The sequence below is a fragment of the Falco rusticolus genome, chromosome 3 (assembly GCF_015220075.1).
Source record: "Falco rusticolus isolate bFalRus1 chromosome 3, bFalRus1.pri, whole genome shotgun sequence".
Lineage (NCBI taxonomy): Eukaryota > Metazoa > Chordata > Aves > Falconiformes > Falconidae > Falco > Falco rusticolus.
The window spans coordinates 14,630,468-14,644,146 of NC_051189.1; the positions used below are offsets into that span (position 1 = coordinate 14,630,468).

General features: G+C 41.2%; 1 protein-coding gene across 1 annotated transcript in view; it reads left to right on the forward strand.

The window, feature by feature from the left end:
• Positions 1-11,026, forward strand: part of ADCY8 (adenylate cyclase 8) — a 123,966-nt gene extending 112,940 nt beyond the window's left edge. The window contains 4 exon segments of the mRNA XM_037381792.1: positions 244-390; positions 5,617-5,709; positions 8,845-8,959; positions 10,453-11,026. Of these exon segments, the coding sequence (XP_037237689.1) occupies positions 244-390; positions 5,617-5,709; positions 8,845-8,959; positions 10,453-10,940 (843 nt within the window). The 3' untranslated portion in view covers positions 10,941-11,026.
• The last annotated feature ends 2,653 nt before the right edge of the window (positions 11,027-13,679 follow it).

Consider the following 13,679-nt stretch of genomic DNA (forward strand, 5'->3'; position numbering starts at 1 on the left):
CCTCAGAGGCAGAAAGAACAGGCTTTCAAAGAAAGGGCAAACCCTGCATATAGTCCAAGCTAAAAATGTGAGAGCTGTCAGCCTCCTCCTGTCGAATTTAGCCAATATTTAATATACTAACGCTAAACTTGGATATTAAGGTATTATGCATGGAAAAAATAAGAAACCTATTTTAATTGCAACCAGTTATGTTCTCTTACCTATATTACCGCTTCAGCTCATTTTTCTTCGTTGTTCTTTTAGGAATTATACTCTCAGTCCTATGATGCTGTTGGTGTGATGTTTGCTTCTATTCCTGGATTTGCTGACTTCTATTCCCAGACCGAGATGAATAACCAAGGAGTAGAATGTCTACGCTTGCTGAATGAAATCATTGCAGACTTTGATGAGGTAATACCAACTCCTAAAGAAAATCTGATAGTGCTTAAATGATGATTCCCAAATACCAGATATGTCATCCTAAATTATCAAATTTAGTAACTATTCTGCTTCCGATAATTGTCTGGGGTTTTATACTCCAACTACAATTGTCTGTTTTGCTCTTTTGCACTTAGTCTTCTCAAACTTCGGTCTGAATGACCTAGTGAGACAGAGACTGAAACCAATAGTTACTTGAGCATAAACATGCATAAATAAAAGCCCAGTCAGCTCTGGTGTATCTAGAAGAACATGTCTTTATTCTGTAGAAGAAAGAAGGATTAAGGTATTTGCAACAGCTCTGGGAAGTAGTGGTCTACATCCGAACAGATAAAGATGTTGTTTTGAAAACATGGGTTTAATGGACTCAATGAATGCTAATGGAAAATTATTCCATCCTGAGCAGCAAGCACCTGAGGCCTTTCACAAGTTCTGAAGAATCTATTTTCAATTTGTTCCTCTGTGTTATCTTAATTTCACAAGAGGAAAACAAAGGTGCAAAGGGGTAGTTGACTTTCCTGCATTTTTTTGAGAACAAAGGTACCTGCTGCCCATGCCAGAAGCTAGAACCTAAATATGAACCCAGCTCGGGGTCTTAACTGCACCTTCACCCTTCCTCATCCTGGCCATCTGCATGGAGAATGTTCACAGAGTGCTATGTGTGTTCATAAATACTGGACTAGATTTAAGATTACCAAATTCTGAGAGACAGTGAAATTGAGAATTCATCCATATAATTGGTCAGATAGTAAAATTACTGGTGGGAAACAGAAGGATTCACAGGGGATGCACCCCTGTGCATTTTAGTAGAAAACAAAACTACTTTCCTATGAAAAGAGCTCTGTCTCTTAAACTCCTGCACTGCTTTCCCGATAGGTATAAATACCTGCTTCTTATCTCTGAGATCTTGCACAGCTGTCAGCACGCTTCTTGATTAATAGTTTTGTTTTTCTTTCCAGATCTGATTAAAATTATTATGGCTCAAGCTTAATGTAAAGTCTATTGCTATGAATTAATTTCAGATATTTTGTCATGCACGTTCATATAATCTTCACAACAAAAATTCCATTGCTACTGTGGCTATTACAGAAGACAAGGTTTTCATCAAGAGTCCTAACACAATATTACATTCAGGCCCCTAACACCTGCTCTATAATTAATAAAAGACCTAATTAGGGACTGTATTTTGTCCCAGACATGTTTAGTTGAAAAATAGATATGTTATTTGTATGGGTAGTAAATGAAATACGTGATCCCCTGCTGAATGCTAACCTACTTCCAGCATGGTTGTGCCATTAGTTTGTTCTGGTTTAGTAATCTGAAAAGTGATATGCCAGGCTGAGTAACTGAAGGGAGTAACCCTACCCACGAAAAAGGAACCAGAAGTCACTTCAGGTACGATGTTTCAGGGCCCATAATGTTTCCATGTAACTATTGACTGACATTACATGATGTCACTATTCCTGGTTCTCCATGATGTGCTTTGACAAGACAGCCTGCTGTTTCAGTACAGCCCTGGAAGCAAAATGTACATGTGCAGCTTGAGAGCAGAGCAGATCTGTTAGCCATGGGAAAACTTTGCTCCTCAGCATCACATGAATACCTCTGTAGAGATATCTTAATATAGAAGTCTTAGCACAGGAGTGTAAGACATTGGTACCTGGTGCCATTTGAGAAATCCTAGGTGATTTGAGATGCCCACATGGTCCCGTACTGCACCGTCAGAAAACTCCTGTTGTTCTGGAGCGAGCCACTGGAGGTTCTTCAGGAAAGCACGCTCTAGATGACTCTAGACGTCTGTGTTTAGCCAACTGAACTGAGTTCCTATTCTCAATCAGATTCTACACTGAGTCCCCTCTTTTCTTTACATAAAGAATAGTAGTAGCAATGCTCTGTCCATCAGGCCAGGAAGATGCTTCTGAATGAAAGCAGTGGTACAAACACAAATTGACCTGGTTTGGAAAATTTGATAGGTGCACCAGAAGGAAATCCGACTTCTTTCTTCTTCTTAGAGGAGTTTCCATGTTACTGCAAAACAGAAAGCTTACGATCAAGATCTGTTATTTTGTTTACCAGGTAATGGATCTATGTAAGAGAGACAAAGCCATTCAAACAAAAAATCATGAGCAGTGGAACAGAACCTGCCACCAGCAACTGCATGGCGTAGGAGCCCACAGAGGAGTCAGACTGGACCTTCCTTAGGGAGCTTGGGGAACCTGGTCCAAAAGTCAGTCTTAGGGAGTAGGTGGTTGACTCTTCTCAAAGCACAGCCTTTACTCAGGGCTGTTTTTTTCCCCTGGTGCTTCATAAATCTGTTGATGTCCAAATTATCCAGGCTTCTTGTCGACTGAGGCAGAATAGGAGGTGTTGGCTTCTGGACTGACAAAAGGGGATTATTTTGCTGTTGTTTTTTTTTTTTTTAATTTGACATATAGCATCATTATAGAATACAGTTATATATGATTTCCTATTTTGTACCCAAGCACAGAGGTGCTGACAGGAATTGTTCATACATCAAATAATAAATATGAACATTGCAAGTCTACTTTTATAGTTACCCATTTTTTATATGACTGTAGTCTTAAGACACATAAAGGACTAAATCCCCATTCTTAGAGATGTCACACCAAAAAATAATATTGGAACATTTCTCCTGAAGATTATGAGTCTTGAATGATTTTTTAAAATGTAATATTCTTTCTAGCCTTCTTAATCTAGCTTTTATGTATCTTAGTGATGTTACAGTTGGGATTTGCGCTTTAATAAGAGCTTTCTAGTTCATGGGTTCTTTTTCCCCCCCCCCCCTTTTCTTTATCCTGCAGTGTTTTACACAGTGGTTATGACAAACAGATTTTAATATATTACTTTGCCACAAATAGAGTTTTTGGCAGAATTCAGGATCCTGCTTTCGGACTTCACTGATTACTTTGCAATTGTGTGTCATGCCCTAGAACATTCTCTTTTGTACTACTTTGTACATGTTTCATGGCATGTATATCCCAGGGTCTGACCTCCATATAACCTTGGCTGTACATGAATTGCGGCATCAAGCCATTAGTTGCTTTTCAGATACCAACCACATTCTGGTGTTTGAAAATGTTCCCTGGACTATCTTGGTAAATTAGCACGCCTATTTAAAATGCCGCAACAAATAGCAGCTGATTTAAGCTTGAGTTGGATATCTTTCTCCAATATCAAAATCTATCAGGCTGTGACACTGTGAAAAAAAAGTAATTGGTAAATAAACCATTATTTGAAGAAGGAAAGAAGTGATTTAACAGACAGGATAAAGCAGGAAAAGCAGAGATTTGGAAACAATAATGAGCAAGAAAAAAGATAACTTGATGTTATTTCTTCTAAATCGCCTCACAGCCAATAGGTCCTTTCTTTCTTAAAAAGAATCATTTAAGCTATTTATCATACATTTTAAATTACTATGCTGTTTGCTGTTGCTTCCAGCAACCATCTGGAAATGAAAATACAGGCTGTTTTTAACCAAGACCATTTTCTCCCCTTGCCCACACACCTGGTGCTCTCAGACTGCTCACAAAAGCAGAGCTACAAGAAATTATCTTTTCCTTTAAGAGAGCAGTTGGAAGAGCTGCCCTTGTAGGAAGAAAACATAGATAATCGGCTTTTCTGGCAGTTAGAAGAAAAATGAGAAGCAGGTCAAGTTTTTGGACTTTCCTGACTTGGAAGGGAGCCATTAACCATATGGCTTTGTATTCCCTGCGCGCAATGCTGTGCAGCCTCCCATTAGAGACAGATGGTGTGATATCTGTACACGAACAGCAAAGCTTCCAAGACCCCGGCGCTCCGGCTGACGTACGCTGTGGTTAGTTCAATGGCAGGGGGATATTTTATGTTATGCCTTTGGTATGTTTCTCCCTTTGAATGAAATAATCCCTTTAGTTTTTAATTGACAGGAAATTCAAACCCACAAGATGGAAGAAGAATGCACAACAGTGTACAAAAAGAGGGGGAAATGCTTCATTAAATTTTTTGCCTGACCACAGCAAGATTTTTTTTCATTTAAATCCCAACTAAGCTGAGCTTTTAGAACCAAAAGTTTGAAACCTCTTTTCTCTGTGAGCTGTTTTTGGGTTTTTTTCTTCCAGGAGTGCCTAACCATATTGATACCTAAATGTATTAGATGATGCCATACTGCTTATCATGAAGTTTCTCAGGGTATTTTGGGGTAACATTAGCAATAAACTTTTCAAAATCCTGCGATGAGGTGATACAAGCCCATATCCCACATGAAGCTCTGCTGTCATTCATAGAGTTCACAGCATGAACTCTGCTTAGGTATCTCAAGGAATGTAAGGCTCTGGCTCTTATTTCATGGGAAGTCCTAAGATAAACTGTGTATATGGACTTTGAACAGGGACCAAACTGTCACTCCCACTCCACTCAGTGCTTTAGTCACAGACTGAACTTATTCTTCCTCTTGCCGATTGTCAATCTGACAAGTTCTTTATGCCTACTTAGCACCTATAGCTATCCCAAATAGATACAGGTGTTTACCACTTCCCGTTGGCTCCCTGAATTTTTAATAGAAGGGGAAAACACATAAAAGAAGTCTAGACCAAATGACCCATTGGACATATAGCAGCGTTAGGTCTGACAGTAAGTAAAGGGAAGCGTGGGATACAGGAGGACTTAATCTGTCATAAAAGTTCTTTGGAGGCATCTACCTCCATCCATTGACTGTGTAAGATGGCTAAAACGGTTGTTTTAAGTGGACTGAATTCCCTTTAACACTGGTCTCATCACCTGAGTTGTTGCTGTAGCAGCACTTATTTTGCAACTTTAGTTGAACACTTGTAAATAATCAAATCTTCTTATATTCACACATCATACACAGAGAGTTTGTCTTCACTAATTTTCAGAAATTATACCCCAGGAAATGCAGGACTCATCTGCATTTAAGTTAGGCTGGAATATGCATGTCTTCTATTATCCATTCTGTGATTTACCAACAGCTTTACAGAGTGCAACAGAATTTAGCTTGAATGCACTCTGTGAGTAGATGATGTTGCAAAGCGCCCCAGCTCGGTGTGCCCCAGAACTCTGAATGAACTGTGCATTGTGACAAGCTGCAAGATAACATGAGTGTAATGATTCATTTTGGTATCTGTAGAAGCATTATGCATTAAGAATTACAGAAGTAACAGTGGGTTTTTACATATGTATTAGTTACTAGGTGAAGAGAGATTTCAAGATATTGAAAAAATTAAAACGATTGGCAGCACATACATGGCTGTGTCAGGATTATCGCCTGAAAAACAGGTAAGAATAGTTTCCCTTAAGAATCAAAGCTTTTGTTGTCTCAAATCGTTCATATTAGAGATTATTAGTGTTATCTTTATGATGTTCATTGAGCTGTGTTTTCTAAAAGAAAATAGACATTTGGGGCTTCTGGCAGACAACAGTTGTGCTTCTTGATGAATTGAAATGCCATCTTGTGCTCAGAACAAGAACCATATGGATTCTTTCCTCAAATTTAGGTTTATAGGAGAAAAAAACCATCTCCTTTCAATCACACTGATGTGAATCTAGAGCAGGTCTATCTATGCCTTCGGACATACTCTAAAGTTACCGCTGTAACTCAGACAGGAATCTGGCTGACATCCTCCAATAATCTATGAAGAGACAGGATCTAACAACTGACAGCATACTTATGGAAGTGTAAGGTTGCATTTATACATTTTTGTGATGATGTAGCTGTATATCTACAGACAGTGCAATAAACTATACATCAAAAAGAAAGCAGACCCATCAGTTCAACTGAAGAACGTCACAAAGCCAGAAGCCTGCATGCTGCCCTCGCTTGCAGAGGTGCAAACCAACCTGAGGGAAAAATCAGCCACAGAGGAAACACTCACAGTCACAGCCATAAACCTCAGATAAGTCAGATGAGAGAAATCCATTCATAACTACACCAAAGAATATGCCTGGAAATGGGGTCTCCACAGGAATAAGATAAGGCTCTAAAATACATCCAGCGATAAGTCAGCTGTTGCTGAAATCTGTCTTTCTTGGCAACTGGTACCTCTCCCCAAGGAAGAGCACCACAAAAAAGGGTGTGCTGGCCCAGATCAGTCACAGAGTGGGAATCAAATCTGCCCACGTTGATTGAAACTGCCAGAAAAGCAGAAGCCATATTAGAGTGAGCTTTATAAACTAGAAAAATTCCATTGATTCTTTACAATCAGAGAATCATAGAATCATTTAGGTTGGAAAAGACCTTTATGATCATCAAGTCCAACCCTTAACCTAGGACTTTCAAGTTCTTCACTAAACCATGTCCCTAAGCACTGCATCTATGTGTTTTTTAAACTCCTCCAGAGATGGTGATTCTACCACTTCCCTGAGCAGCCTGTTCCAATGCTTTGCCACCCTCTCAGTGAAGAATTTTTTCCTAATGTCCAAACTGAACCTCCCCTGGCACAACATGGGGCCATTTCTTCTTGTCCTGTCACTTGTTACTCTGGAGAAGAGACCAACCCCCACCTGCCTACAACACCCTTTCAGGTAGCTGTAGAGAGCAATAAGATCCCCAGGAGTCTTCCCTTCTCCAGGTTGAACACCCCCAGTTCCCTCAGCTGCTCCTCATCAGACTTGTGCTCCAGACCCTTCCCCAGCTCCGTTGCCCGTCTCTGGACACACTCCAGCACCTCAATGTCCCTCTTGTAATGAGGCACCCAAAACTGAACACAGTATTCAGTGTGTGCCCTCACCAGTGCCCAGTACAGGGGAGAGGGACAATCACTGCCCTAGTCCTGCTGGCCACACTGCTTCACATACAAGCCAGGATGCTGTTGACCTTCTTGGCCACCTGGCCACACAGCTGGCTCATGTTCAGCCAGCCATCAACCAGCACCCCCAGGTCTTTTTCTGCCAGGCAGCTTCCCAGCCGCTCTGCCCCAGCCTGTGGCGCTGTGTGGGGTTGGTGTGACCCAAGTGCAGGACCCAGCACTTCTTGTTGAACCTCACACAATTGGCCTTGGTCCACCAGGCCAGCCTGTCCAGATCCCTCTGCAGAGCCTTCCTGCCCTTTAGCAGATCAACAGTCCACCCCACAACTTGGTGTCATCTGCAAACTTACTGAAGGTGCACTCAATCCCCCTTTCCAGGTTGTTGATAAAGGTATTAAACAGGACCGGCCCCAATACTGAGCCCTGGGGAACACTGCTTGTGACCATTCATCATCATTCTGGGCTTGGCTGTCCAACCAGCTTTGAAACCAGTGTAGAGTGAACCCATCCAAGCCATGAGCAGCCCGTTTCTCCAGGAGAATGCTGGGGGGACGGTGTCAAAGGCTTTACTAAGGTCCGGGAAGAACATATCTACAGCCTTTCCCTCATCCACTAGGCAGGTCACCTTGTCATAGAAGATCAAGTTAGACAAGTGGGACCTGCCTTTCACAAACCCATGCTGACCGGGTCTGATCCCCTGCACATGCCGCATGATGGTGTTCAGGCTGACCTGCTCCATAAACCTTCCCCAGCACCAAGGTTAGGCTGACAGACCTGTAGTTCCTCGGATCCTCCTTTCTGACCTTCTTGCAAATGGGTGTTACGCTGGTTAACCTTCAGTCTTCAGAGACCTCCCCAGTTAGCCAGGACTGTTGATAAATGATGGAGATCAGCTTGGCAAGCTCCTCTGCCAGCTCCCTCTACCCTCAGGGTAATCCCTCCTGGCCCCATAAACCTGTGCCTGTCTAAACAGAGCAGCAGGTCACTAACAGTTTTCTCCTGGACTATGGGGACTTCATTCTGCTCCTCTTCCCAGTCTTCCAGCCCAGGGGGCTGAGTACCCCGAGGGCAACTGGCCTTACTATTAAAGACTGGGGAAAATTCTGCTTTAAGCAGAGGCAATTAGTGAGCTACAGAACAGCTTTTTCTCACCCACTTAACAGGTCCCTGGTTGCCTGGCTTGCCCTGTTGTTCCTGTCATTATTCCATCCCTGAAAGCACTGGAATTAGAGCTTTTCCTGGGTAACAGTTTCGGTAAAGGAGGATTACATCTTTCACTTCTTTCATTCTGCTTCTCACTTACATGGTTGTCTCTGGTTCTCACTAGTTTTTGCCCCTTGCACCTGAGCTATCTCAATCCTCTCTACTTTCTCCGCCTTAGATATATTTCACAGGCCTTATTAATTCTCATGATTGCCTGTCAGATTATTGACAGGAAATTACTTTCTTTGGTACTTCACGCTAATCTTCTCTGTATCCAGGTATACGAGTGTTGTAATATAAAAGGGAAGCATTACCATTCATAATACCCTACCTTTTTTGGATCTAGTATGTGGAGACTGTTCTGATAAATTCCGAACTCAGATACAAGGCACTTGGCAGGGATGGGTGGGAGATGGGCAAATGCAAAACCTTTCTAACATATTGTTGATAATTTACTCCTCAGCAATGTGAAGACAAATGGGGGCATTTGTGCGCTCTGGCCGACTTCTCCATAGCTTTGAATGAAAGCATACAGGAGATCAACAAGCATTCATTTAACAACTTTGAACTCCGTATTGGTAAGCATAGTTTGAACATGAGAATTGAAATGTAATTTTGTCTGCAAGGATATGACTCTATAAGTGCACGCCAGGACCATTGCAAGGATATGTACAATTTAAGAAACTCCAAATACTTTATCTTCTGTTTTCAAATTCACTTCATCCTAGGCAAAGTTAGAAATAAGAAATACTCCATTTGCAGAATATCGGCCCTGATATGGGGACTGCAGGAGGTCTACATTTTAGTGAATTGTGAATGGGTAACATAATTAAGCTACTGTCTAGCAAGCCTGTCCAAGAGCCCATAGGTATAACACACAAAGTGAACTGGACACCCCAGACCTAACCCCAGGCTTGATACTGGCTTGCACTCTCTCCAGTTAATCTTCTTGTCTTAAGATTCATCTTCAGTAAATGGTAGTAGTGTCTTACGCTAAAGCCTGTGTGTAGTACTTCGGTTTTGCACAAAAATTGAATTCCAGTCCTGACCTGATCAGTGAATTGCTGTGATGGGGAACCTGTTACCCAGATGGGATATCCTGAACAGCTAGTGGCGTGGGACCTGAAAAGTTGGCCTTGAATATATGGCATGTAGCAGGAGTAAATCTGATGGCTTCTCATGTTGACTGGATCACTGACCAAAATCAAAAACCACCTGGAAGAAATATGTTCTTTACAGACAACTCTGCCATAAAAAAAAGTGGAAGAATATTATCAGTCACAACATGGAGGGTCACAGCACCTCTCCCTGTGATCTGCACCTCCTAACAGTTTTGAACAGCAAACTCCCAGTTCCCAAGATTTCTCAGAGAACATATATGCATTCTTCTTAAGTGTGAATCACTTGCAAAAATTTCATAGAGCATAAATGCAACAGTATTTGGAAATAATCTCTATCACCAATTAAAAAAATACATTCTTTAAAAAAAAAATATCTAAAAACCTAAGATCCTTTTTCCAGAGATGTACCTTTTTCTGTCACTAAACGTATTCTTCAATTGCTGCAGCACAAAAAAATAGTCTCTTCTATATTATTGCTTTTCTTGAATTTATGCAACAATCTTACAAGATACAGTTGTTCAATAACTTCATAAAGTACTTCAATATTTTCATATCATGGAACATAAAGATATAATTTCTTGACTGTATAGTCCTAACAAGGTTACTTTCAGCAAACGTAGACCCGGAAAGATCCTTCTAGAGGGATTTTTCCTACTACATAAGAATCACTTTGCAGGAACTTTGGCAATAGTGTGCAGAATACAGATGATAGGCAAGTACTGTTGTTCCAATGAGACAGACATCCTGTAAAATAACTCTGTGGATATCACTTTTCATGTTTTCTAGCTTTTCTGGCTTTTTTTCCTTACTTTCCTTTTGTATACACCTCTTCCTTAAGGTTAGAGATAAATGTATCTGAACCAGGCTTTATGTGGTTTTTAAGTGCAGATAAGATTTTTTAGGCATTCTTGTCTAACGGGCTCTCAATTTATTATTATTTTTTTTAATAGGGATTAGCCATGGCTCTGTGGTGGCGGGAGTTATCGGTGCTAAGAAACCCCAATACGATATCTGGGGCAAAACAGTTAATTTAGCAAGTCGAATGGACAGCACAGGTGTTAGTGACAGAATACAAGTGCCTGAAGAAACGTATCTGATCCTGAAGGACCGGGGATTTGCCTTCGACTACCGAGGAGAGATTTATGTCAAAGGTATCAGTGAACAGGAAGGAAAAATCAAAACATATTTTCTTCTAGGAAGAGTTCAACCAAATCCTTTAATCTTACAACCAAGAAAACTGACTGGACAGTATTCATTAGCAGCTGTTGTATTAGGACTTGTACAATCTCTTAACAGGCAAAAACAGAAGCAAATCCTTAATGAGAACAATAACTCTGGAATCATTAAAGGACATTACAACCGGAGGACTTTGCTAACTCCTGGTGGATCTGAGGCAGCAGCCCAGGCAGAGGGGGCTGACAAAACTGAATTGCCATAATCAGCATTTTGTTTGTGTTCTTTTTTTTTGTATTTCTTTTATATATAAAAATAAATATACAAATAAAAAGGGTTTAATTTTTTTTAGAAGAAGCGTGATTATTTTCTGGTGTGATGTTTTGATAGGATTCAGTTTTCTACATTTTAACAAAATGATGCCAGCGTCTATCCTCCCAGCTGTGACTAACCTCTGAATGTCCAGCCATAGTAGCTGTAGGTCACCACTCTGCTGTGCCAGCTACCCACAGAAAGGGGCAACAATAAATCTCTGAATGGAGGGGTTTAGAAAATAAATTGTAGGGAGGTGATGATGGGGAAAGGAGGGAATACTGTCCACACTTTTTGAGTGAAAGCAAAGGCATAAGGAGATTGAGTAGGTCCTTCTTACCTTTAGTTGCCTTCAAGTAGAGTTATATGTATCTAACCTAGTTGCCTGGTCTCTGTAACAGCCAGGGAAAAGCTAGTCAATGCAGCCAAAAGATTTTAAGCTGTGCTATGCACTCAGGTGTGAGGATCTGGGAGATAGAGGAGATGGATCTTGCCCTAAACCCACTGATTCCATTGAGTCCACTGGCTGTGGGCTTTTAAAATAGCCCAAGGTGTCCTTCTCACAAGTGAATGACTGCACTGTAGACAGATAAATTGCATGTCCGTATCCATCTGACCTCTTGCACCCAAGCCAGGAGGTCAAGGCTCTCCTGTAGGCACTACGTCATAACTGTCAGTCCCATTTGGACGGCTCAAATGCACTACGGTACCTTGACTGGCATAAGACACTTACAAATGGATGACAATTACACCTTGAATTATGTGTCTGCAGCCTACAGTTGAGTCTATTGTCCAGTCAAGGAACTAATCAAATTCTCTGAAGTCACTTTCCAGAGCTTAGCTCTTCAGCCTGTCACCAGTCTGAGTTCTCACCAAAACAAGGGTTGCCTGAGGATGTAAAAAGAGTATGTGCTGAAGTACAGTAGGAGATACAGCTCATTGCTAAACTCCTGCTCATTTGCCTCAAGAGGAGAGGCCAAGACTGGAGATACCCTGAATTATTTGTGTCCCAGCACAGAGACAGTCCTGCTGGGATGCTGCAATGGCACACCTAGGTGCTACAAGCCCTGCAACAAAAGGAGGATGACTTTGGGGGGGGGATGGCTAATCAATTTGGCCTTGGAAACAGTAAATATTTAGCATAGGTTCCTGTATGCATTGGTGCCATGATTTATATTGAGCTGTGAAGTGCACAAATGAACCTCTCATCAAGCCTGTATGCTCAAAGGAGTTGGGTTTGTCTCAGTAAATATTATCTTTAAAGTAAATCACAAATGGAAACAGCAGAACCTGTAATCACACAGCAATCATCAGATGAGACCCACATACAGCCAACACAGTGCAACATATGGATTCTTTATAAATACAGGTCTTGCTTTTTGCAGGCTGTTACCCAGGCCTTAAAGAAAACTGGGAGCATCACCGCTGGATCAGGCACATTTTTAAAAGATGGCCAATATGGCTAGGAAACCTTGATTCCTATATTTTATAAGACACTAATGTTTATTAACAAAGGAGGCCCCAAAACATTAAAGTGGTTAATTGTAGTAAGATAAATATAATGCTTTTCATTGATGAAACAGGTTTGTGAGGCAAAATTTAATCAGCTGAGTGCCATCTTCAGAAATAGAAAATAATAAAAAGGACAAAATAAATTCCACAGAAAACTGTATCACTGAACAATGGATCTGAGCACAGAAAGCAAAGATCAGTCAGAAATGTTACACCTGGTGATGCTGCTGCCAATAACTGAGCACTCATTCCAAACCGATTACTCCTTTGAATCCCCACAAATAACATTTTTTATGCCACATAGGGAAAGCTGAGCTCCTCAGCTCACCCAGGCCAGTGCTGATACTGTAGGAGATGAAGACAAGGAAGGGCTAGCAACTGAAGCAGTTAAATTAATTTCACATTTGCAGTGGTATTTGAGTGCACTAAAGAAGGCAAGTTTGGGCTGGTTAAACAGCTCATTAACAGCTGTCCTCTCCTTCAGCTTATGTCTGTGTTGGATGGATTCACCTCTCCTCGTTCTCTAAACATTTAGTTCTTGCTAATATCCCAGATGAACTGGTTCTCTAATTCTCACCACTGCTGCCAACCTCTCTAATGACAATTAGCAGTGAGTGGAAGCTAGATAACAGGGTTGGAGACTGGAGCTGTGAGCGCAACTTCACTGCTCCTTAGCCTGGGCCTAAATCTCCTGCTTCCTATCATAGATACTGATGGCTTTCTTCGTTATCCCTCTCAAAACTTCCATTAGCATAACTATGTTCCCAAGCAAAATTATCTGCTAAAGAAGCCTGAGTCTGTGTTGACCAGATAAAGAGTTTGCTAAATCAGCTCATTGCCATGAATAACCCTTTAGTGAGGAATTTCACCTGTGACTGCTGCAGGTAAATCCCTGCTTGGATCTATTTGTCTACACTAGATGGTTATTTGTCACCCCAGCAATTACTCTGCTTGTTCCTTTTCCAAGTGTGATGACCTTAAAGGTTCAGCAATGTTATTTCTCCTTGTAGCATCTGTTTCCAGTGGAGCAACTGCTATTATTTATGCTCTCAGTCTTCTGGTCTTACTCCATGACTTTATGGCACCATTAGAATATTCAGCTTTCCCTCACAACTCCATCTTCAGAGTTTCTTGTTCATTCAGGATAGAATCGCTCATACAAGAAGAACCTATAAAGCAA